At 37.3% G+C, this 26,632-nt stretch overlaps 1 protein-coding gene across 1 annotated transcript; it reads right to left on the bottom strand.

Annotated features, from left to right (window-relative positions):
- Positions 1-1,534: 1,534 nt before the first annotated feature.
- Positions 1,535-26,545, bottom strand: LOC144646955 (uncharacterized). The gene is made up of 17 exons (XM_078506678.1): positions 26,482-26,545; positions 24,997-25,146; positions 24,618-24,737; positions 23,988-24,116; positions 23,305-23,328; positions 22,478-22,597; positions 22,078-22,101; positions 20,994-21,213; positions 11,665-11,734; positions 10,709-10,843; positions 8,777-8,824; positions 7,914-7,964; positions 6,844-6,894; positions 6,169-6,219; positions 5,872-5,922; positions 3,403-3,453; positions 1,535-1,676 (listed from the first exon to the last, which is right to left on the bottom strand). Exons 2-17 carry the CDS (start codon positions 25,130-25,132, stop codon positions 1,665-1,667), a joined length of 1,293 nt encoding a protein of 430 aa, XP_078362804.1. The 5' UTR covers positions 25,133-25,146; positions 26,482-26,545; the 3' UTR covers positions 1,535-1,664.
- Positions 26,546-26,632: the final 87 nt, after the last annotated feature.

The raw sequence follows: 26,632 nt of genomic DNA on the forward strand, positions 1-26,632 counted from the left end.
ATTTTTGTTATACGGATGATGTGGTCTACATAATAGAGAATGAAATATCCGACCTTGTGTATGCCTTGTGCCAATATAAAATGATTTTTTTCTTTGGACTATTGCTATTTATTTGGCCAATTTTTGTCGCGTTTTTGCTCATAATTCGTCTAAAACTTCCTCACTCTTAACCATTTTATTAACGTATCCTTGTTTCGTTCAGTTGTTAAAGAAAGTTATGTTGTGCATCAGAAAAAAAAAAAGACTTGAATATCGTAAAATAGCTCATTCAACTGTAGAGTTTGAACCCTTTATAAAAGAGATCAACAATTTCGATCACTGTGAGTTAGTTCGTCTGTTGGACCCAATATGTACAAGTGTATATATTTATCCGATCTTTCTTTCAGTTTCTTTTAACTGCAAAAGAGATTAAATAAACTATTATTATTATTATTATCTTTGAATCTTTCTGGGAAAAGCACAGGTACTGATTTCTTTATTTCAGACAGGTACGGCAAGAATGCGACGTGTTTTTAGCCAAGTCGTCAACAACAGTCAGCAACAACAACAACAAAAAAAAAAACACAACAGAACCACAGAAACAAAGATGGCAACAATAAGGTGCCTCACGTGTTGCCCATTAAAAATCGCCTCCTTCACTAAAACCAAAAATTAATGTAAGCACGCCATAACATTTAATTTGGGGCAAAAACATTTTTAAGGGCTATAGGCACTTCAAGGTCAAAACTTAGGAGTCAGATGATTTTACTCTTCCCGTGAACTCAACGGATCACTCAGTCATTTTAATCACCGGTCATCGCATATTTTTAAGTGGGTAGCTAGGGTTAACCCGCAAAAAAGTATCAGGCGATATTCCGCGCGATTTCGCAGGATAATTGTTAATTATTTGCGTAGGGAGGTTAACAATAATCACGAAGTGGTACGCAGGCTAAAGGACACATAATTTCAACAAGAAAGTTTGATTGGTAAACAGTTCCGTTTCTTTGGCATTGGAGTCTGACGGACGCAGTTATGAGACTAGCCAAGTGAGAATCCCTTGTGTAGCCCTCCACTTTGTTACTCGTCACAAACTGGACTCCCGACTTCAGTTCCTTGGTCACACTCTGTAAATAGACAACCTGCAAGCTTCCTTCCAGTTCGCTTTCTTAGCTTTGCAGTGCTTATTTTTGCTTTTAAATACTTGTTTCATATAAACGTCCCCATACGTACTTTTATTAGTTTTGAGTGCAAACTGCTTTGCCTTTACGAACTAACGGTGCATACACACCGAATGACGTAAGTTGTGATTATTTATAGCGAAAGCGTGAGAAATAAAGATAACCACGCATGATGCGCGTACTAGCCTGCAAACAGGCTTCCTTGTGCGGCAGGGCGAAAAAAGAAATCCACTATCGAAGTGAGCCTAGCGCCCCACTCGGGAGCCTGTTCCACGCTCGGCTGGATCGGTTCACTCGCAGATTTCTTTTTCGCCCTGCACCACTCGGGAGCCTTTTCGCAGGCCATGCAAGTACGAGTCAGAGACGACAGAGGCCAATCAACCTAATCATTATGTTTATTGAGCTTTTAGTCTAAAACAACAGCAATGTATTGCAGTATCTCAGTCCCCTTGAGCCTAAGAACCACAGTCGTACAAATCGGCGCATCTTTAAATGTCTTCCTTCAGGTTAACGCAAAATCTAAAAAAAAAAAAATTAAAACATCGAAAAACAACACTGTTTAGCATCATCATGTCATTAATAATGGATACTCTTACGGTTAGCCTGCGAATACAGCCGTCTCTCATTCGCGTCCCGCAACGAAGAGCGAAAATTTCGCTCTTCGTTGCGGGACGCGAATGAGAGACGGCTGTATTCGCAGGCTATCTTACGGTATGAATTTATTTATTTTATATATAACTTGTAAGGAAAACCTAAAAGCGAGGCTTTCTATAGTATTTACCTTATTATAGAAAATTAACGCTTGTGTTAATTAAGGTATTTGAAATTAACGCGACTTAAATTAACGCGAATTGAAGGAAAAATTACTTCCCGATAAAGGAAATTAACGCGAACGAGAGAGTAACATTTCAAAATGAAGGAAATTAACGCGACGTACACAACAGGAACAAGTTTATTTCAACACTTGTAGGCGTTTCATCTTAAACGAAAACAATGTTCGTGGTACTTTTCCCACTTTGAGCGTTCTTCGCAGTATCGATGATAGTGGAAGATAAAATTATGCTTTTTCCTTGGAGTCAAGAGCATCTGGACTGTAACGAAACATTGGGGCCAAAATAATGGAAATTAACGTCATGGAAATTAACGCTCCACTTAATTAACGGCGCGGAAATTAACGTTAACAAAAATTAACGCGACTTAAATTAACGCGAAAATTTGAAATTCGCGTTAATTTCATGACACGTTAATTTCCTATAATAAGGTATTTATTTATTTTTTCTCTGTTTACAATGATTTCATTATGATCTGGTATTACAAAATAGGCGGCTGAAAAGTAAATAAACCTCTTCCGGTTACACTAGATATCTTATGCCACAAGAAAATTGCTTAAAAAGCTTTACGTAAAAAAAAACGTGATCATTTTTTTGGTGTAAAATTGGTAGTGAAACAGGTCAATATACCTGCACGTGATCATGCATGGTCTCCTTTCCAGGCTACCCCATTGATAAAGATCAAAACCTTTCAGGACAGAAGAAAGAATGTACAGAGTAGAAGAGGGTCTCAATGGGGTTAACCGTAAGCCGTAATATGGCCAAATGGTTAGCCGTTAATTTAGCGTAAAAACCGAAACCTTTTAACCGTTAGCCGTAAACTAACTGTAACTACCAAGCAAAAAAGTTCGGAAAAGGCCATTTGACCACAAAACTTAACCGCCTTATGAAAATTAGCGGAGTATAATTTAAAATAAAACAGGCTAGAAAACTTTTTCATCCTAGAATGGTCCTAAGATCTTAAAATAGTTTTACAACAATGAAAATTGACTTTTAACTCTCTACAACTATGGAAATTATTTTTTCACTTTTTCAAACAATGGAAATTAATGTTTAACACTTCTCTTAACCGTTAAGTAACGAAATAAACCGTTAGTCCTCAAAAAAGCCAAAATATTGACCGTTAACCGTAAAAGCCACCACCCCATTGAGACCCTCGTAGAAGGTAGAGAGAATAAGAAAGCAAGGGAAAAAATCGGAACGGTTCAGCAAAAAAGGTAAGTATTGTACATTTCACAAAAAAAAAATTAACTTCAACAAATTCTTACTGCAGTGTGAGAAAGTGCATTTCTAGCAAAGTTGAAAGAAATTAGCACTGTAGCGCTAAAAAAATCAATTCAACGGTTAAAAATGTGTTTTTTTAGTAATATCAGCATATTAACGGTTAAAAAAGAAGACTCGTCCTAAAAGCTCACCTCGTCGGTTGGTGTGGGTGTCATTGGCTCAGTGGTGGCAGTTGTCTCTGGCTGTTAATGAAAAAAAAATTAAACAAATGTCAGTTAAACGACGTATCCTGCGAAAGATGGCTTTCTGGAATGTGTAAAAACGTATTTCTAAACTATTTTTTTGTAAAGAGACGACACTTCTTATTAACCGGGGGGGGGGGGGGGGGGGAGACTGGGCCGGCCCGGTTCATAAATCGCCCGGAATTTTTTCGTCGTAGTCGTGTCGGTAAATCGTTCCAGACCCGCTCGGCCGCTTCCTTGGCCAGGATTCAAATCACGCACTTTTGATATTTATTCGGCAGGAGCTATTAAACCCAGCTATTAAATCACTCTTCTATTTTAAATTTTATCTAAAACCCTGATTTCTGTTTAGCGTGAAATATATATATTTTTGTGTTATTCAAGCGTTTGGATTGCGAAAGCGGTGATTGTTTTGACAGCTCCAAACCGCAACGTCAGTCACGCAATGTTTTTGCAGCAAGCTTTACGCATAACTGCTTTTTTAAAAAACGGCTGGTAGCCAGAGCATTTTTGCGCCGGAATACTTTGAAGATGCTTTTCATTTAATAGGAAGAATTATGTCCATTTTCATCCGTGCACAGTTGAGCTGGCAAAGTCGCGTATCAGAGACGATTGAATGTTTGCACAGCAAAATAATCTTATTTTGGTTCTTGATGTAAAAGCTTTACTTACACACTTCCCAAGACTTCAGTAAACAAAATGGTAATGTATAGTATTTCTACGAACTACATGTATGATGGTATTTGTGAAGGGATCCGTAAAGCCAGCAAGTAAAACAAATGGTCTGAAAAATGAAAATGAAATCTTGGCGCGGATAATTTAATACATGTAATTAAATTCTACCACGGCATGCAAAATTTCACGTTTTTGAAATTTTCTAAATCTTTTTGCCTTTTAAAATGTTTCTTGACCCCATCTTGAATAAAAATTCATCTAAAACTTTTTTCATGTTTCTTTTTTATTTTTTCACGTTTGTATTAGTTGCCTTTTTAGGCTTTTGAAACGAACACGGCATCTATTTATAGATTGAGGCACCATGTGATGTTTACATATTTGCTTTATTTGTCGTAGTAGTTCACTCGGCGGCTTTCTTGGCCAGGATTCAGATCCCGCACTTTTGATATTTACTCAGCAGGAGCAATTAAAATTTTATCTAATACCCCGATTTCTGTTAAACGTGAAAGATATATTTTTGTGTTTTTATTCAAACGTTCGACTCAAGCGAGTACTGGAGTCCGAAACCGGTGATTGTTTCGACAGGTCGCTGAGGTCGAAGCTTTTTTACATCAGTCACGCAATGTTTTTGCAGCAAGCTCCTGCATTTAAAAACGGCTCCAGACTCCACTTTGAAGATGTTTTTCATTTAGCAAGATTTTTAACAGCATCTGTTATCTAATACGTGTGGTCTAATGCATGCCCTTTTTTAGTCTTTTTTATTTTCTTTTGTAATTTTGTTTAGAAATTTTTCTGTTATTCTTGATATTTGACTCGTTTTATTCGTTTTTTTTATTATTTATGTGACTCGTTTTATTCGAGCAGGAGCCAATACTGTAATTTTCTGGTTACTCCGCTCTTTTTAGCGAGGAATATAAAATATATAATTTTTGTTTTTCATTCAAGGGTTTTGAGTTTCAGTCGGAACCGAACGGCGATGGAGAAATGACCTGCAGTGAATCACGCAATCAAGAACTTGCGTTTGCGTGACTTCTTCCCAAAATTGACGTGAAGACTGAAGAGCTTGCATGTTTGAAAGCTGAAAAGCTTTCTTATCTTGTTCTTATTCCCATTTTTTGGTGTGGTACATGGTACATTTTTTTTATTTTACGCGTCTTAGTTTTTAACGAAATCTTTCTAATTGTTTGTTTCTTTTGGTCGGAGATCATTTGTACTGCCATTTAACTGGTTTGAGTTCATTTATTCAAGATTGCACACAAAACGTTTTCAATACCTAGGTTATTCAGTATTCGGAAGAAAAATAAAAATTTGAAAGCCTAAGCAGGAATTTGTCCAAGCATGGACAAGCAATCCACAGACTTGCGTGGGAACCAATATAAATTAAATGGTATTTTAAAAGTTTTTGCTGTACTTGTCTAATCAAGTAGTTAAACATTAACCGCCCGGTTCTAAGCATTAAGCTTTAGGCGTCTTGTTTTCCAAGTGTTTATCCAAAATAAATCGGTACACAATTTGATAAGTCATTATTTTTTTGTTAAAAAAGCCTGTTTGTTCAAAAAATTGCGGATGGTCAAGGGAAGATGTCTTGCTACACAAAACAAGTTTTAATTGGAATCGCTTCATTTGTTTGAATAAATTCGTCTGGGAAAGACCATTAGAACTAGAAATGTTACCAAACTGAACAGCGCAACCCGGACCATTTGTAACGATTGAAAAAAAAAAATTAACTAAAAAAATACTCACCTCCTCAGTTGGTGTAGTTGTCATTGGTTCAGTTGTGGCAGTTGTCTCTGGCTGTAACGGACCAAAAACAAGGAAAAAAATGTCAGTTAAACGACATATTTTTTGTTAAAAAATTCGTTATGGCCATTAATTAGATATGGTCAAAGGAAGATGTCTAGCTATCACATGCCAAGATTAAGTTTGTTTAAAAACATTGGTCATTTGATCTACAATTGCCAATTAACAATTGTGACCCAGTGTGACTCAGACCATTTGAAACGATTAAAAAAAGAGAATGGACTCTAAAAAAAAACTCACCTCGTCGGTTGGTGTGGTTGACATTGGTTCAGTGGTAGCAGTTGTCTCTGGCTGTTAGTCGACCAAAAAATTGAAAAAAAAGATACATATACTGCATAGATGTTTCACTGGAAAGCTTAAAAGCGTACTGTAGTAAGCAATTTTTCGAAGACTTTAGAATACCACAGTGTTCATGGACGTCCTTTTTTAACAAATCGTTACTCACTTTTACAGACCCTTATTAAAAAAAAAAACTATAGCAGCTTCCGAGACAGACAAGCATTCAACCAAATGTATCGAGAAACAATTTGGTGGGTCATTAAAAATTAGTTATGGTTATTTATTAGATATGGTCAAGGGAAGATGTCTGGCTGACACAAACCAAGATTAATTTGGTTTAAAACATTGGTCTAGGAAAAATTTTTTGATCTACAATTTTCACTAATTAAAAGTGAACAGTGCGACCCAGTCCATTTAAAACTACAGCTGAATCTCGATAACTCGAACCCTCAATAACTCGAACTACTCGCTAACTCGAACCTTTTCCGATTCCCCTCCAGGTCATTTTCTTACTAATTTTACCCTCGATAACTCGAACTCCCGATAACTCGAACCTTTTTCGATTTCCCTTGAAGGCTCGAGCTTATCGGGATTCAACTGTATTAAAAACGTAAACTGACTCTAAAAATTCATCACCTCGTCGGTTGGTGTGGTTGACATTGGTTCAGTGGTGGCAGTTGTCTCTGGCTGTTAATGGATTAAAAAAAAATTGAAAAAAATGACAGTTAAACGACATATGCTGCAAATATGTTTCACAGGAATGCTTAAAACGTACCTGCTGTTCTTTACAGATCTTATTCATTACCATTTTTAAATAAAATTTATCTTGAGTATTCAAACAAATTAAATGTATCGAGAAACAAAAATGACAGTTAAACAACATATGCTGCAAAGATGTTTTACTGGAATGCTTAAAACGTACCAGCTGTTTTTTACAGGTCTTTTTTCATTCATTCTTCCAATTAGACAGTGGCTTTTATAATTTTAGAAAACGTGAATTTGTTCAACCCCGATTCTCTTCGGTAACATTTGGCAAACACTCTCTTCGATACCTAGGGCCCAAACTTTGGAATGCTCTCACACCTATACTAAGAAATTTACCATCTTTAAAACAATTCAAATGCGTTATACGTGGTCGGGACCTCACTGCGCTGGCTGCTAATATCAGTGACTGTCGGGGATGCAAACTATGTCAAGAATGACTGGCAGCCATGACATAATTTTTACTTTTAACATAATTTTAATTTTTATATTTTAATATAGTTAAAGAAACAGAATTTTAATATATTTGTACTTAGGTTTTTTTTTAAATGTATATAAATATTTTCTATTTTATATATATTAATTACGTTTTTTAGTTAGGCAGGTTAGGTGTCCACAAGTAGAGGGGACTTTTCCCCTCAGCTACTACAGATTTGACACGTTAATAAAGTTGTTATTATTATTATTATTATTATTATTATTATTATTATTATTATTATAAATAAAAACTATCTTGAGTATTCAAACAAATGTATCGGGAAACAATTTGGTGGTTCATTAATTAAAAAGAAATTATATGGTCAGAGATAATTACACAAGTCTAGCTGACACAAACCATGTTATTATTTTAGTTTAATTTGCTCTAGGAAAGACAATTACATCTACAAGTGTCCCTAAACTTGACAGCGTGACCCGGACCATTTGTAACTATTAAATATATTTACCTCTTCTGTCGGTGTGGTTGGCATAGGTTCAGTTGCTGCAGTTGTCGCTTGCTGTTAATGGATCAGAACAATTAGTAGTGTTGTAAAACAGAACCGATATATAGACGTTAATTATTTGTTCTAATGATAACTATTCATTATTTCTGTCCTCAATATATTATTATGCAAAAATAGTTTATTTCTAAATATCCTCATTCTTTGGAAATGACGTGTTCTTTTATTGATGTATACGTCATGAAAAAATGGTGAAATGCAGGATCGGGTAAAACTTCGAATGACGCATTGCTATACGGATACCCATCTCATTTTATATAGAGAGCAAGGCTCCAGGTTAATTAGAACTAGAAGCAAAACGTTTTTAAGATATATTTAACCCCAGTAAGCAATGAACACCATAACCCTATCCCTACCCAATGGATATCACAGAGTTCAGACGCGTTTTCGAAAGCTAAAATGGCTTTAATTTAAAATAACGCAATAGACTAAAAATCGACTCTTGATTATTCTTTCATGAGCATTGGAGTAGGTAGAATTCTTTAGTATACAGATATTTGTTTTGATCTTTATGCCAAGTTACACACATCAAATAGGTACTAATGTAGCTTGCAGAAAAAAAATAGTGTAAAAGCTACACTTTCTCTTTCCTGCATTGAACACTTGCGCCATATCGTGTCACAGCAGCGCACGCGCTTAAGTTGAATGTATTCGTCAGCGCCAACCGCTTTACTTAAGTCGTCTTCAGACGTTTTTTACGCTTTGTGGCATTTGAAAACAAAGAATATGGTTCTTCAAAAGTCATTCGTGACCCAGACAATTTGTTTTCATTTTTAAAAATAAGAAACCGGGCTCACAGAAACGCTCACCTCGTTTGCGTCTGTCTTTGGAATTTGCTCGATAGGTACCACTGGTTTCTGATGAATAAAAACAAATTTATTATTTTTTTTAGTTGCCTTAGAAAAAAAAAGAAAACTGGAATAAAAGGGTTATAAGCATACGATGTCTTTATTTCGCAAAAAGGCAACAATAACAATGGACATCTTATTAAGGCAAGCCAGGGGGGGGGGGGGGAAGAAACTCCCTTTGTTACACGACTGAAAAAGGGGACCTAGCGGTGCCGGGCAACCGAATGTGCGCAGTAGCTATCGAATGGTTGCTAAGGACATGGAGCGACAAAGTCATTGTCTAGTTCGCATTCTTGGTTTGACCGTGCACAAAACAAATAGCTATTTGCATTTTGTTTGTTCTTTTGAAGTTTGCCGGACATCACAATAACAAACAGTGATAACGGTGTCCAGTCTGACAAAAGTAGGGCTTGCGAATTATACCAATTAAAACTAACTCCAATAATTCTGAAATGATTTGCCATTTTTTGGTTGTTAAATGTCAAACGTGACCAATTTTTCGCTTGGTATTCCACGCCGCCAAAACATTCTCAGTGACGTGGGAGAAATCAGTGGCGTGAAACATCAAACGCAAACACCGCCACTATTCGCATTTCACACGCATGCAGTCATTGATATTTAAATCTTTCTGAGAAAACAAAACTTTGGGTGACGTCTTTCTTAGCAACGGCTTGATTGATATAGACTCGCACCGTTTCCAGGCACCGCAATGTCTCCAAAGAAAAGTGCCGACTTTCTCCCCCCCCCCCCCCTGAGGCAAGCTTAAAAGTGGAGCTCCTCAATTCATTTGTTACTGGCGCTTACGAAAAATGTTTCTATTCAGATAAATAAGCGGAATAGATATTAACAGTACGGTGGCCATATGTGCAAGGTGAAATTTAAGTCGCTGCCTACGCAGAAACAACAGCAAAAGCACCTGTGTGCACGGTCGGTCGGTCGGACTGACAGACAGATAATCACGTGACAACTTGATGGGCTTACTTTTTTCAAGTTCGGGGCTGTGCTCGCGTGAGCTTTCGACGTGGGGCTCCACTATTAACAATGAGTGTTTGTGAATCACAAATTGTTATTGAAATACTCTGATTTGGCAACTGACAACCACAAAACAGCTCTTTCCCTCGGCTATCAGTTTATTTTTAGGTTTTTAAGCAGCGCAGCACACATCGTTTCCTCATTCATTTATAAAGGTGTTTTTGTCTTTCCAATTTGATGTCATCGGTACAAGAATCAGACAACAGTAAATACACGATCAACGCTGATAAGCTAGCTAATGGCTTGTATTACGTAATGTTCAGCTTAAAATCACTGTTATTTTACATTAGAATTACTTCGAAAGATGTGATTGGTCGAGAGCATTCAGTCAATATACAGTAGCATGTGAACTTGACATGATAACCCAATATCTGCAGCAGATATTGGGTTATCATGTCGAGTTCAAAGTCCGCCTAGTTTCCAAGCCCCTCGTCCTTGTAGTGCTGTCAAACTTTTGAAAATATGGCTGAGCGATTCGCCTCCGTTTCCGAAGAGGAATTGATAGTTTTGATCAAGAATAAAGATTCTAAAAACACCAAGAGAACAACAAAAACAAGTGTAAAAATTATGAATGATTATTTGGGGGAGAAGAACCTGGAGGAAACACAAGATAAAACCGCTTTGGCCAATGTTCTGACGAAGTTTTACGCCGGTGATAAAGGAAGTTATGGCAAATTGTTTGAAAAGGTATAATAAAACAATTATTGAATTCGGTTTTCGCATGATATCGTGAATTATCAAAACCTCGTGTCTGTGTTATCTTCCTCAGCCTTCGGCTTCGGCAGATAACACAGACCTCGGTTTTGATAATTCACGATATCGTGCTCAACCTCATCCAATAATTGCTTATAACTAACATACCAGTGGCATCACGTTAACTGCAAAATGATTACCGCCAACAATGTTTCCTGGTGGAAGATAGCGTGCCACTACGTAGTTGATGTTTCCTCTTGCCGCGATACCCGCGCCCACTTTAGTAGTTGCCTTCCAAACCAGCTGAAATACAAACGCGTAAAAATGAGTAAAACTCGGAAGTTTATAAACAGCTGGTACAAACACTTTTACTTTAGGCTGTACTCTACCACTCTCTAAATTTGACTTGAAAATTTATCCAATAAACATTCTACGTGGCACCCTCTCTAAATAAAATTGCCTACCTACCTATCTACCTACCTATACCTACCTACCTATCCAGGGTCACGGGGGCTTTTTATTATATTCGTGGTTTCGGGTTTCTATTAAGTCGTGGCGACGGCCTCTGGACCCAGGGTAGCTGGGTTCAGAGAATTTAACCTAACTGAGATATAGTTTAATGTATAAATAGTGTCCCCAATTCAGTTAAATACCATTGACACCTGAAGCCTTTCATTCATTCATTTATTCATAGATGTACTCGATTGCTCAAAGCTGAAATGAAATTATAATGTGCATCTTTCTTTTCCTTGTAGGACAATTTTGGTAAAAGATGTTTAAGCTTATAAAAACTCAATGTTTCTGAGGAGGGGGATGGCCTTGGGTAAATTTGATTTTCTGAAAAATTTTGTTCACATTTTAAGATTTCAGATATCTGAGTCGATACTTTCACCTTTCCGTGGTCGCTGCATTCGTGCACCGGATTTTGCATTTATCCAGTTTCTTGCAACAGCTTTGACTTGAAAACTTACTCAATCAAACATTCTGCTCTTACCTACATTTTATTTTTTCTCTGCATAAATTGTAGCCGAATAATAAAAAAAAAGACAAAAATCGACTTTGTTTGTTGGGATGCTAGCCGAAAACCTTTTTGCCCTCCCCACCCCCGGAAACTGTAAACTCACCGCCGTGAAATGTCCAACGGCATAACTAAATCCAGGGTTGTTAAAATCATAATATTTTATTTCATCGTACCTTAATGGGAAAAGAAAAACAGATCACATATTGTCTTTTATACTCGTCATGGTAAGTTAGTCAGTTTTCAATAGTTAGAAATTTTGCTGTGAATGCTTATGCTTTCAATTTCCTCACTTTGTACAACTTAGAGCGTAGTTCATAGTTGTTTTTTTTTTGTTTATTATCCCAAGGTAGTCAAATTCTGGTAAAAACAAATGACGTAGTAACCCCATAAATACTCGAAGCCAAAAATAAAGGACATAAAAACACTGCACTTCCAAGTGCCAAGTGTTTTTTTCATGAGCGGTGTTAATGGCGTTTTGGTAACTAATAAGAGAGCAAAACAAACTAAAAAAACGAAGCACACTCACAGTTACCTAAGACAAGCCAAACGACACTTCAGCTTTACCTTATGGAATCATAAGAAGCTATAAGATAAGTTAGACTATAGCTCACCAAAGCTTCACTGCCACTGGGCACCCATCGCCTCCTGCATAGAGGTTTTCACCTTCACCCGTGCCTTTTGCGTGCTCGAAAGTCCCAGTCGCTGCCAGGTGATTGGCCCATGCTTGGGCATGTTGAGCCAGTGTGGCATCCCAGACCAGCGGTGGTGTATCCTGATGAAGGGCACGCCTGGCATTATGGGCCCGCAGGCAGTCCGACGCGAAATCTTAAACAAAATGTAATAATAAATGTAATATATCGAAATTAGACTTCACGATCTTTGCTGTACGAAACAAAATTAATCATTTCTGAAGCGGCGAAAATGGAGTTTCCTTTTTTTGGAGACAATGTTATTGTGAAAAAAACAGTTAACAAAACGAATCAGACTTGATAAAGTTTAAAAAATTTACGTTTTGTTTATAACTAGAAATTTTATAGTCTTTCAGTAATTTACCATTTCTTTTTTCCATATGCTCCTCCTCTTGAAAAATATCAGAAAGACGTTCTGGGTTTGGGAATGAACGTCCTGGGGCACCATTGCAGGTGACTTGAAATGCGACGAGGACAAATCCAACAAAGAAAATAGACATCTTGGAATATCTGTAAAATTACTAAAAGAAACCATTTACATGTTATTCTTGGTTTGATGCGCTTTAAAGTGACATAAATGCTTATGCACTTTTCCAAAATAAAGCTCTCGTGAGGACGTTTTTTTGCAAAAAAACACCTTAGCTGGCGCGCTCAAAATTTTCATGCAGGCCTAGTAAGCAGTAAGCTGGCGTGCTTAGAAGTTAGCGCGCTTACATAAACGCGCATCCTAAGGACACCTCAAAATGGCGATAAATCTCCAAACACGGAAATCCAGCGTGTTCAGAGGTGCGCCTTGTGCCTGATGCTGTACGCACGTGAGTATGTCAAGGGTACATAACCATTTTAACTGCCAACGGAATGGCGACAATTGTTTCTAAACCTCATGGCATGCAATAAGCCTTATGCATGATAACGTCATAAGCTCAAAATTCACCACCAAGCCTCGTTTACGCAAATTATTCGCAATCTTTCGCCACCTTAATGCAGTTTTCACGTGGGTATTATTTTCATCTTTGCTGCTTTGGAAATTCGTTCATTTTATTTACAAGTTTGCACTTTGAAAGCGAGGCTTGGTGGTGAAACTGTTGTAGCCACGTTGACGTAATCATGCATAAGGGCTATTGTATACGCACATACCACATTTAATTATCACATTCCTTAAAGAATAGAGCCAATCAGGAGCCTAGAAGGCCGTTGCAAATTTCTGCGGTCTTCCACGAGTCGCATTCCACAAAAGCTTCCCGGCATTCCAAGTTTTCCCGCCGAAAGCCTAACCGGCAGCGTACGCGATGTTTTCATCCATCTCAGAGAAAGTTTTTAAACATGAATAAAAAACCCAAATATTCTCAAACAACTCGACATTTTTATATTTTAAGTCTTCGGAAAAAACTGATTTTTAGAAACGGAACTATTTGAGCAGACATCAAGAAATTTACCAAACAGTGAGCGAAAAAACAGAAACGGTGTAGACTGAAACAGCTTTCGATTGCATAAATATTGCATAACTAATATGTGTACACACTAGTGTACGGTAAATCATTGTTAGGCAATTACGATTTACCGTGATTATTTTAAAAACACACAAACATATGTTAGCTGAAGCTGAAGGAAGTTCAGCTTGGTGTAGCGGCGTACGACTTGGTAGGCTACCGCTACTAAGGAAAAATGTGCAAAGTTCTAGCCTTAAGGACCCATTGAAAGCGGAGGTAAATCAAGCAAGCGTTGACTTGGCTGCACAAAATGTTTTTTTAGCTTCTGGAATGAAAAACCCGGGAAAGATAGCTTACCTCGTAAAAATGTTAACCAGGTATTTTATCCGCACTGTAAACTCCAACGCACCGTAGATCGGCCTGTGAAGTTCCGATTAATACTTGCACGTCGCGCGGTATTTATGCTTTATCGATGTTTTTTTTTAATGTTTTAAAAAACTATTACGCCAACGTAAGAATAAATTTAAAGTAAGATGTGTTCTCAAGTTTGATGTTTTTCAACATTGCACTGCCTTTGATTTTCTTCCCTTGGCGTTATATTCGCAACGTTATATTAAAATGTTGGAAGGTCAGAGAACTTTTCAGTAAATTTCGCAGACTTTTTTTGAACAGTTGCTGATACATTTTTCATTCTGGAAAAGCTCAAAGGACACATGCTATTTCAGAAATTGTTTGTTCAATGCTAGAATATTTCCAGTATCAAATAGAACCTTTATCGCTAGAGTGATCACTCAAGCATTACAGTACTGTCGCCATGGAAACACAATCCCTTCATAACTCTTATAAACAAAACCATTAGAACCGTGCTCCAATTAGCCAGCTAACAGCAAGAAAAGCACAGTCGTAGACTGTTTCGCCATTTGGCTCTGCTTTACGAAGTTGAAATTCTGGTCTAAAGTGCGTTTAATTAAGGAATAAATTTCACAATAAAAATGGACTATGAATAGAGAGGGTGTGGCTGTCCATCTGTGTCCCATCGATTTGATCACGTAAGTACAAAGAGAATTAGTTCAACTCGAGTCTCAACCCTCGCTACACCGAGAAAAATTGTATTGTTTTTAATTTTGTTTTCGATGGATGCATTCTTTACTAGTGTACCACTGTTTTGGAAGAAAGAAATTGGTTAATAATATTTCAATGTCATATCACACTGAGTGTATATCCCAGGTAAAAGAAAGTTCCGGTTTTGACTACTTTAGCTTCACAAAGACGTCGTCGGTTGCAAAAAATCGCGAGAACAAGTTCGTACTCGATTGAGTTATGCCGGATTAGCAGACTCGAACCAATCTTAATCGGCTAAATGGGCGATTCCCAGCTAGAATTTTCAGTCTTTAGTACAATTCTTTGTTAAGTTTGGTTACTAGAGCGAGACAATTAGAAAAAAAAAATAAATGCCTGAAAGAAATCTAAAACAATGACACAATGGGCATAAATAATTAAATCATTAAATTTCAATGACATCATCTTCCATTCATAACAGCGACATACGTATCTTTTACAGAAAAAAATAAACATCCTGCTGTTTTATTTTGAACAAGAGCAATAATTATTATTCTACTCAGACGTTATCCCTGTAAGCTGGCGCTCATAAGTTATTTCTGATAAGCTTAATATTGCCTTCATGATTCAAAGACAACAGAGACAAAACTAAATGATAAAACCGAAGGAAAATGAACAGAATTGAATTTCGCATTTTTACTCGGCAGAAGGTGGGCGTTTAAAGCCTCGCGATATTTTTGTTTGAAAAAATGCGGAAAGAGGCACTGAACCTGCAGTTCATCTGCCGACGTACGAATTAATTAAAAATATGATATGTTTCCAAGAACGATGTTTTCGGCATTACTTTACTTTGGTTTCTTTTCTTACCGTACTATTACCCACCTTCTGAGCTGAAATGTTAGAGCGCTGGAAAATCAACCCCTGAATTTTACATCTTTTCGTGAACAGGCCGCGCTAATTGCATGTAACCTTTTGAAATTCCACATAAACAAAGACCCAAAGGACAAATGCTATTTACAGAAATTGTTTTGTTCAACTCAAGGATGCCTCCCACGGATATATAAATGAAATTTTGCCACCAAAATAATCATTTGCGCACTGCGGTCGCTTAGTTTCGAGAAAACATTCCTTTCATAACTTTGGTAAACAGGAACCGCTCGAACCTTGCTCGTAGTTACTGTACCTAGCTACCAACTAGTGAAACAGTTTTAAAATGTTTATCCATTTTGTTATGCCTTACCTCGATTTACCGGTAACCTAAATGCTCAGTCAGTTTGTAAAGGCCCGGCAAAACGAGGAAAATGTGTCAAAAATTGTTTCCTCGTTTTGCCATGGTTCCATGCCACGCAGAAACACTGAATGTTTTTGCGGTGTAGCAGAAGCATATTTTGCTTCTTGGAGACAAAAATTGACGCTGGTAACAATGCTTTAAGTATGGCAAAAAAAAACTGGAAAACATTAGGGAAACATATGTGGGCCTTACAAAAGCTCTCGGAAACATGTTTCAATTGAATAGTGAAAGCAGAGATGTGGTCTTCCAAATTGTGCGCCACAGCTCTGTTTAAGAAATTGCAAGGACAATTATAGTTGACTCGATTTTCAATTCCGCTTGAATAGGAAAAGTGTATCGATTATAATTTTGTTCTTATTGTCTGTATTTTTTAGTATTGGTCCACCTTTTATACCTTTAGGCAGATTTGCACGCTGACATGTTCGTAGGTTACACATAATTAAAAAGCCGGACGTTTAATATGATGTTTGTTTATAATTTCAAGTTATATCAAACTGAGTGAGTGGGCCGGGAAAATAGAGTTCTAGTTTTAAAAACAATGTCATAGTCTGTTAAAAATCGCGAGGACAAGTTCATTCTTGTTCAAGTGATAATGATATTTCGTTAAAGAACAGAAATAAAGCGAAGATTGTTGTCAACCTTAAATAGATTTTAATGAATTGAACCATCACCTGAGTGACTAAAAAAAAGCTTCCCTTAAGCAGTTCTCAGGCTTGGTTGATGGAGCGAAACAAATGGAAATTAAAATGATCAAAATAAAAAAAAAAATAATGACTTAAAAGATACAATGATATTTACAATAAGAATTAGTAAACTTAAATAGCCGTGAAATAATTAAAATTGCGCTTTACTTCAAACCGTGTTAAACCGATATAACTCTGGTTCTACTCGTCTACTTTTTGAAAAGAAAGGCTTTCACCTCTGAAAGAAGGAAAGAAGGTACTTTACGTAACGCTGAATTTAGAAATAATTTTACAATTAAAGACATAATACAGATTCAGTTCAAAGCATTTCCTTTATCGCATGCATAAATACAAACGTATAGATTTTCTTTATGCGAATTTGCAAACTCCCACTGAAAACCCAGACGACATTCGGTCTTGTCTCGTAGGCTTGTAACGCTTTTATCCTGACAACGTTAAATGAAAGACTGGCTATAATTAAATAACCAACTGCTCAGCCTCCTGCTAGTACGGATGTTTAACATGTTAGCATGCCATTTTCATTTGAGATGAGTGCATGACCGCTTTTGTCATACATTTACTTACACTTTCTTCTTCTATTGTACTTTTTTGTTATTATAATTCACCAGTGAAAGACAGGGATTCAGTTCAAAGCATTTCCTTTTTTTTTATGCGAGCCAGAAAAAGGTATACGTCATGTAGGTTTTTAAAAGAAGTATTCAGTATCGAAGAGTGAAGACATGGGTATTTGTTCGAACCAAAACAGTTTAGGAATGTTACCATAAAAAATGTGTGGCGCTCAAAAAAACAGTTATCGATGTCGACCCAAAGAGTGCAAAAATTGTTATCACTACATGAATGTAGTCAATTCACCATTCCCCTCTTCGCGATCGTAGTTTTTTCCCTATCAGATGATCCTAATCGCAGGCTTTTTAACAGGGAAATACGTTTTTTGTAAGAACGATATATATATATATTTAGTTTTTTGTTTGGGATGTTGTAAGGGGAGGGCATTTCATTATGTTTAATATAAAATTGTTTAATATAAAATTGGTTCGCTTGAGTGTTTTGTTGTAAAGATCAGATCTTTACAAGTGTTTTGTTTTTGTTGTAAAGATCAGATCTTTACAAGTGTATTGAAACCTTAATTTTGGGAATTGTTAATATTCATATGATTAAGAAAATGGAAACTCGCGCTTTTTTGCCTCGATAATTCTCTCATTTCGAGATAAAACGGTGAAGCCATAGATGTTTGTATTTTTCTCGGAGCAAATCTTGGTGCCTCTGCTTCGCCGATTCTTCGTAAACAGTGTTCTTGAATAGACCATAACAGTGTTTTTTGTTTGAGATATTGTAAGAGGAGGGCATTTTGTTTGGGATATTGTAAGGGGAGGGCATTTCAGTATGTTTAATATAAAATTGGTTCGCTTGAAATATAAGTGAATAGTGCTTTTCGCGCGAGTCGATTGGTTAACTCTGAGGTGATTTACAAAGTACTATTCACCTCCGAGCAGCTAAAGAGAAACAAACTGCCTTCGCGTGTCGCTTTGTTTACCGAAAGTGATGTTTTAGTCCGCTAGGTATTCAACTTGTGCAGTACATACTAAAACAATGATTCACCTCAGTGTCGTTGAATGTGGTGGATATTTACCGAGCCGCGAAGCGGCTCGGTAAATATCCACCAATATTCACCTCCACTTCGGTGAATAATTGCTAAATATATAATGGTTTGAGTTTGTTATTGGTTCTCGTCCTTGTTGCTATTTTTTTTTTCCGTACGTGTTCTCACGTTTTCTCCCTCCTCAAAAAACAACACTCTAAATTCCAATTCGATTGGGAACGTGGGGGTCACAGGTTCGTCAGACACAAGACTGTTATGTGCAGCCCTCGTGAAATAATAATGTTAGTTAATATTAACAAACGACGACTCAGGTCAATTAACCCACTCATTATGTTTATTGTGCTTTTAGTCTAGAGATCAACTACAATATATTGAAAAGTCTCAGCCTCTGTGAGACCAAGGATCACAGTCCTATACTACAAATCGGTGCGTCTTGTTAAATGCCTTTCTTCAGGTCAACCACAAATCTAAATATAAACAATGAAAACAACACTTTAGAATCATTACCATTCGTTAATTTTCGCAACGGGTATTATAAAAATGTATGTGAATCACAACTTGCTGTTAAAATATTCTAAATAGGCAGCTACCACTAAAAAGCTTTTTCCCGCGGCTTTCAACTTATTTTGGGGTTTTAAGGTATGACGATATAAAACGTTTTCCTATATTGATTTCAAAGGAAGTTTTTTTGATTCCCGATCTATGTCGATCTGAAGTCATCGGCATACGAAGTAAACCTCAGTAACTACGTGATCAACTTCAACTCTGATGGGTTTGTTAAAGGAGCTACGTCTTAGGGATTTCGCAGATTTTTGTTCTAAACTGTTCTGAAATTAGTGACAGGCAATAACTCTACCCATGAAAAACATTATCTTTGAGAATCTAAAGCAAGATATAACCTTATTTTGTGAATAGAAATCATGCAATGGCTATATATATCGATCTTTTGAAGACTCGCAGAAACAACTTGAAAAGTTAAGCCTCAGTTTTTCAAGTTGCAATCCATTTCCTTCCGAGCCATCCGCAGCTAAAGGCGCTTGTTAACAAGTTCATTGCTCTAATATAGCAATTTTTAACAAAAAAAAAAATGAAATAAAACGGACCACTGTTGTTAGGTTTCCTACGACACAAATATAAAATTTAGCTGTTCAAAAATCTGTTAGAATCCGCGACAAAGCCCATTTAATGGATTGTAACGCGCAACTGTCAGCTTAATTGAAGTCACTGTTATTACCAAACCTTTTACTAAACGTTCTGTGCAAATGCACCAATCACGTTGCCTGGTGGGTAATAGCGTGCTACCACATAGTTGCGGCCTTTACTGTCTGTCGCGATAGCCACGCCTAATTTTCTAGTTCCCTTCCAAACCACCTGAAATGCAAACACTTGAAAATAAATATCACGTTTATTTTAGGCTGTACTCGAGTGCTATGTTTTATGCTTAAAGCAGTATCAAATTAAAATATGGATCTTTTCTTTTCCTTGTAAAGGCTCGTTTGCAAAGGCGGTTTTCGATGCGATTTTTGCCCTTTCAACGCTTAAAATTTGCCGCTCGCAATGAAAATCGCAAGTGTGAACTAGCGGCGATTTTGTCGCCTCGATTTCGAACATATACAGTGCGATTTTTGTGTGATTTTCATAGCAAGCTCGTGAGTGACAAAAGTTGCATTGAAAATTTCGAAAAAAAAAAATGGTATCGAAACTCGGCGCCCGTGTAAACGAGTCTTAAGACAATCTATTGAGTAGATATCGAGGCTTGTAAAACCTCGAGGTTTCTGATGAAGAGAAGAGGGAAAGGGCATGAATAAGTTGATTTTGTGTAAAAGTATTTCTCAGGTTTTATGATTTGTGGCCGAATTTCGCGTCCGTTCCGCTGCATTCATGCACCTGATTATCAAAAATACCTCTATACTTCGTTTGTTTGTTGTCCCATTTCAGACCACGTGATGCTACCCTTGAGAAATGTGTCTTGCAAATTCCAATAAATTCTCATGGAAATGAATGAGTAATTTCCAGATGGACAAAGGAACAATTCTTGGAGAGCATCACATGATCTCAAATGGGCAACTGTTTACATACGTAGCTGAAGAGGTTAGTCCAATAGATTTGACTTTAAACTTTAATTATAATCAAACATTCTACACTAACTTATAGCCGTTGAGGTGCAAGTGCACCTCAAGTGAATAAAAATTTGACAAAAATGGACTTTATATGTTAAGATGCTAAGACAAATCCTTCGCCACTCCTTCAACACCCTAACCCCTTCCCCGGAGAAATAAGCTCACCTGCGTGAAATGGCCAGTCTTCATACTAAATCCAGGGTTGTTAAAATTATAGTCTTTTATTTCATCGTACCTTAATTGGGAAAAAGAGAAACAAGATTACGTATATTCGTTACGGTAAGTTGGTGAAGTAAGATTCCTGTAACTGCTTGTGCTTTAAAATTGCTGAACTTTTAAGCCTTAGATGCTTCATTTTTTTCTGTACTTCTTTCTAATAGCAAAGTACACAAATTCTAACACACCATAACAAACACAAATAACGCAAACACAAATAAACCCAAAATAGCAAAGTAAACACACAGTTACCTTTGACAAGCCAAACGAGACCAGCTTTATTTTATTAAGTGAATCATAAGATTAGTTAGACCATAGCTCACCAAAGCTTCGTTGCTATTGGGCACCCATCGCCTCCCCTGTATAAGTTTTCTCCTTCACCAGTGCCTTTTGCGTGCTCGAAAGTCTCCGTCGCTGCCAGGTGATCAGCCCATTCTTGAGCATGTTGAGCCAGTGTGTCATCCCATTCCAGCTCCGGTGCACTGTGTCGTGCACGCCTGTCATTATGGGCTTTCAGGCAGGCGTGTACGTCCAATTTGGCTTCTGAAAAATATGTATGTAGATATTTATCGAAATCAGACTTCACAACTTATTTTATAGGGATTTGAAAATAATACCCGTTTCTCCCTCCACTATAGCTAGCTAGCAAAAAAGGGGGCTCAGTCTAACTTTTAATTCTTAGATAGGATAAGCGACATGAGTTCCTGTGAGCCAGTTCATGAATCAATTTGATTAATCCAGGATTAATTCTGATTTAATGTAATATTTGTAGTCTATTAGTTGTCTCCATTAATGTGGCTTTTCAGCCAACTTTAAAAATGTACTGAATAGGAATAATACTATAATCAGTAATCAATCCACTAAATAATACATAAATTAATTGTTTAGCAGAATGCAGTGAGTACCACTGAGATCCATGTCGAGCCCCATGGCATGAATTGTGTCATCCACGAAAGAAACCAAAAAGAACAACAACAACAGAGCACAGTGCATGTTTAAATTGACTGGCTTTGAAACGTACGAAGACCGTGACTGAAGCGTCGGTAGTAAAACACTAAGAAAATTGTCAACCTGAATTTGATAAAGGTTAATTTAACGCCGTAGGAAACTTGGAAGGCTGACGTTCCAAGCATTATTACTCTATCGGAGGACGTATAATTAATTGCAACTAAACTTACTGTTTACTCATTGCCAAATTTAGTTTAGGATAAGATTTTACAATGCCTGATTACAACTCAAGTATTATTAATCTTGTATTTCACAAAATTATTTCATTGACGGTGATGCGTCAGTTGGCAAGCAAAACTATCAACTTGAATTTGATAAAAGTTAATTTAACGCTGTAGCGAATTTTGAAAGCTATCGTTCCGAACATTAGCACTCCACTGTAGGACGTAACAAACCCACCTTGTGATCCGGCATTGGACGAAGCTGAAAGACAAATCAACATGCATTTTATTTATAAAAAACATAACTTTTGTGTGATGGTGGTAAGCTACAATGAGTTCGGTGGATGGTAGGATTGGGGGACTCTGGTCAATTCAGGATAGTTGTGTGCTGCTAAGGTTCTTAAACCCTGACTCCATTTAACGATAGAAAACAGAAAGAGGATACCTTTTTAAGACAAAGACAAAAAGAGATTTTTTGAGTGAAAATTAATTCTCTCTGCAACTCTCCTAAAATGGTTATGCGTCGGCGGGCAGGCAAACGCTACCTGGTTAAACACAGGAACTTACTTTTAACGCATGGCTCATCTTTTTTTCGGAAATTTACTATAATTGTATATTTGGTTTTGTATTTTACTTACATTTGCAGTTACAGGTTGCGTCGCAGTGTTCTTGCATATACCCATGGTATATGCTATCTTGACCACAGAAACCCTCTCCCTGCCAATATCCACAATGATCACTCTTGTCAGCTTTGCACGCTGCAAATTAAAATCAAAATGATAGAAATATATTTTTTAGTGATTTTTTTTATATGTAGCTCTCCTAAAATGGTGATGGTCAGTACAAAGAGATCTTTTTAATCAGTGTCAAATTTAGTTTAGGATAAGTTTTTACAATGCCTGATCACAACTCGAGTATTTTAAATCTTTTAACTCACAAAATTATTTCATCAACGATAATGCGTCGGTTGGGAAGCAAAACGATCAACTTGAATTTGATAAAGGTTAATTTAGGCCATCCCCTGTTTCTCTCTATTTAGCGTCGTCCGACCGACCCAGCCATATTCGCGTTTTCAAAAAAAAAAAGGTTATACAAAAGGCAATGAAGGCAATGACATATTGTTTTAAATACTGGTTCATCCGTTTTACGCTGTTCTCGTTTGAGTTTAACCACGACGTCGATTTTTCCTTCCTCCATTGCCGCCATGTTGACCTTGTAACTATGTCTTCTTGTTTCCAGGCTCCACGGATATAATGCTGAGGTACCGGGCCTCCTAGTTCCATACTCCTAGTTCCATACTTCTTTATTTTTTAATTCCGACCGACCGACCGACCCAAAATCAGAAAACACATACGACGATAAACGAAAAAAAAGGGGGGGATGGCCTTAGCTGTAACGAATTTAGAAAGCTGACGTTCCGCGAGCATTATTAACACTCGAGTAAAGGACGTAACAAACAACTCACCTTGTGATCCTGCATTGGATGAAGCTGAAAGACAAATCAACTTCCATTTTATTAATTTTATTTATAAAAAACATTACTTTTGTAAAGCCTGGTTTTTACTAGCGACGCAAGCACAAGCGCAAGAATACCAGCTCTTATTACACAGTGAAAACGGCTTCGACTCAAGCAAAAGCACAAGCGAATCGCAGTTTTATGCTTATGCTTGTGCTTGCGGCAAGCGCAAGAACAAGGATAAAAAATTGTTCTTTTTGCGTGAATGCGCTTATGCTTGCACTTGTGCTCGCTCGCTAGTGAAAACCAGGCTTAAGCTGCAATGAGGTCGGGCGAGGGGAGGATGGGGGGAGTGGGGTCTCCGGTCAATTCAGGATAGGTGTGTGTTGCAAAGGTTCTTAAACCCTGACTCCATTGAAGGATAGAAAACAGAAAGTGGATTCTTTTTTAAGGCAAAAGACAAAGACAAAAATGGATTTTTATAGTAAAAGTCATATTTATGTAGCTTTCTAAAATGGTAAATGTGTCGGTGAGCGGGCAAAACAGTTAGTAAACCATTAATTCAAAATGGGAGGTAAGAGGAGAATTAAATGGATCACCGATATCTGGTAAATACAGAAACGTTTTTGATGCATGGCTCATTTTTTGCACTATTTGGATATTTACTGCTATACATTTTGCATTTCACTTACATTTGCAGTTGCTACAGGTTGCGTAGCAGTTGTGTATCATATAGTGATAGTAAACGCTGCTTTGTTGACAGTATCCTTCTCCCTTCCAATATCCACAATGTTCACTCCTGTCATCTTTGCACGCTGATGCTGCAAATTGAAGGTATATAAATGGATTTAATCTTGAGAATTTTTTTTTTGATTTTTTTAAAATTAAATTTATTATTTTTTTTTTTTTTTTTAAAAAATTTGGGGGGGGGGGGGGGGGGGGGGGGGGGGGGGGGGGGGGGGGGGGGGGGGTCAGTTTAGGGTAGTTGTGTGCTGCAAAGGTTCTTAAACCCTGACTCCATTCAACGATAGAAAACAGAAAGAGGATACCTTTCAGTTTAGGACAAAGACAAAAAGGAATTTTTTGAGTGAAAATTAATTCTTTCTGCAACTCTCCTAAAATGGTAATGCGTCGGCGGGCAGGCAAACGCTACCTGGTTAAAAAGGAATTATTTTTTTTTTTTTTTTTTTTTTTTTTTTATTTTTTTTATTTTTTTTTTTTTTTTTAAAAAAAACACAGGAACTTACTTTTAACGCATGGCTCAATCGTATTTTTTTGGAAATTTACTATAATTGTATATTTTGGTTTTGTATTTTACTTACATTTGCAGTTACAGGTTGCGTCGCAGTGTTCTTGCATATACCCATGGTATATGCTATTTTGACCACAGAAACCCTCTCCCTGCCAATATCCACAGTGATCACTCTTGTCAGCTTTGCACGCTGCAAATTGAATTCAAGCAACGGGAAAATCACTGGCACAAAGTATTCCTTCTTTGTACAAAAACAGGAAAATGCATTTTTGAAACGGGGATTTGAGTCACTCAGTCCTTTTGACTTATTTATGAATTTTACAATACAACATACTTGAATAACTATTGTTAGAGAGAACAACAAAAACATACACACAGTTTAACAGTATATGAACATTCTTAAGATAGGTAGGCTGTTTTGTTATCAGTGTGTTGTGAAAATGACTTACCAGTTCTTTTTTCTATTTGTTCCTCCTCTTGAGAGACATTCGAAGGAAGTTCTGACTCCGGGAATGAACGTCCTGGGGCGCCATGACAGGTGACTTGAAATGCGACGAGGACCAAACCAATAAAGAAGATATACATCCTTCTTGATAAATCTGTAAAATCGATTAAAAAGGAAACAAATCAAACCATTTCAACGTTATTCTTGGGTCTGACATATAGGCTTATGCAGTTTCCTTAAGGTGGCTAAGTTTTGAGAGGGCATCAGTGCAATCTTCCTCTCTTGTACATCTCCAGAAAAGTTTTTTATTTCTCTTATCACTGTTTGTTACATCCTAAACCATCTAATGCGAATTTGGAAAATAAAAATGCTAATAAATGAACGGGAGGGGGGGACGCACTAGTAGTTTAAACGGCGTTTTCTCAAATCACCCACGACCACCTCAATTCAGAAATAAGGAATTGGTTTGAATTATCATCATGCAAAATAATATAAAAATCTGTAAGAAATTTTCCAAAATAGAACTGTATTTTTGCCGATAATAGCTTCTCTAGTGGACGTGGTCACCCCTTTTCATAAGGTACGCTCTGGACAATCTGGCTTTACGACCCCGAAGTGAACAGGCGGCGACGCGCGCATATGACGCCATGCATCGCAAGCGAAGAAGACTATTTGTTTCCCCTGTCTTTGTTTTCTCCCAGTTTCAGAGCGAAGTTTTTAAGTTTTCTTACGTATACAAATTTGGTAGCGCGGTAAAACAGGTGGAACTCTTTTCGTTTCTTTAGAGTGCAGCGCCTGTCCGCGCGAGCATATGACGTCAAGCAGAACGGAGCGCGCGCTATTAAGCCGCGTAAAAACTGTATTCAGCCACCTTAAATGGCCACCTGTGAGGATAGTTTTGCGTAACGCACTCACGAACCTATAAGGCGCACTCAAAATATTCCAGTGTTGGACTACTAAGCATCCAGCTGACGCGCTAAAAAACTTGCGTACTAACATCTGAACGCGTCTCCTAAGAATACCACAGAATAACAACAAATCTCCAAAAGTGCAAAGATAGTGTGTACATAGGGAGCCTTATAGTTATAGTTTCCGCGCGCTAAAATGTCAATGGTACATGACCATTCTTACTGCCAACGGAATGGCGAATAGTTTTTTTAGAACCTCGCCATCGGGTCTGTTATCCTAGTTAAATATGGCGTTGGCTAGGACGAACGACTGACAGACTCTCCTGCAAGGAAGTTCTTTTTAGTTAAGCTGTGATCGTCAAATTGTGGTAAGCTACTAAAGGAAAAAAAAAAAACAGTGAAAAGTTTTGGCCTTTAGGACTCGCACGAAAACGGAGAAAGTCGAACTGAACAGGAAAAGGTTAATAAATTGAATAAAGGTTGGAATCGCCGTGGCAGAAAGTGATCTTTTAAAAACCTACGAAGCCTACAAAACGTTCTGTTTAGCGTCAGCAATGGAAAACCCAGGGCAAATAGCTTACCTTGTGAAAACTTTCACTTGATAATATATCCGCGCTGTAAACTCCACCGCACCTTGAATCGGCCTGTGTTGTTCTGATTAACACTTGCACGGCGCACGGTATTTATGCTTGAAAAAAGCACTGAACCGGTTCATCAATGATTTTGTTTTTA

This window comes from Oculina patagonica, chromosome 3 (genome assembly GCF_052425735.1).
Source record: "Oculina patagonica isolate OP01 chromosome 3, crgOcupat, whole genome shotgun sequence".
NCBI lineage: Eukaryota > Metazoa > Cnidaria > Anthozoa > Scleractinia > Oculinidae > Oculina > Oculina patagonica.

Bases quoted from the DNA above. Each gene is read 5' to 3' on its own strand.
- LOC144646955 (XM_078506678.1), bottom strand. From the start codon at position 25,132: ATGTATATCTTCTTTATTGGTTTGGTCCTCGTCGCATTTCAAGTCACC. The intron at 23,329-23,987 runs GTAAGTGAAATG...TTTGTCTTTCAG, and splicing joins AACCTGTAGCAACTGCAAAT to CTTCATCCAATGCAGGATCA. The intron at 22,102-22,477 runs GTAAGTAAAATA...TTTGTCTTTCAG, and splicing joins CGCAACCTGTAACTGCAAAT to CTTCGTCCAATGCCGGATCA.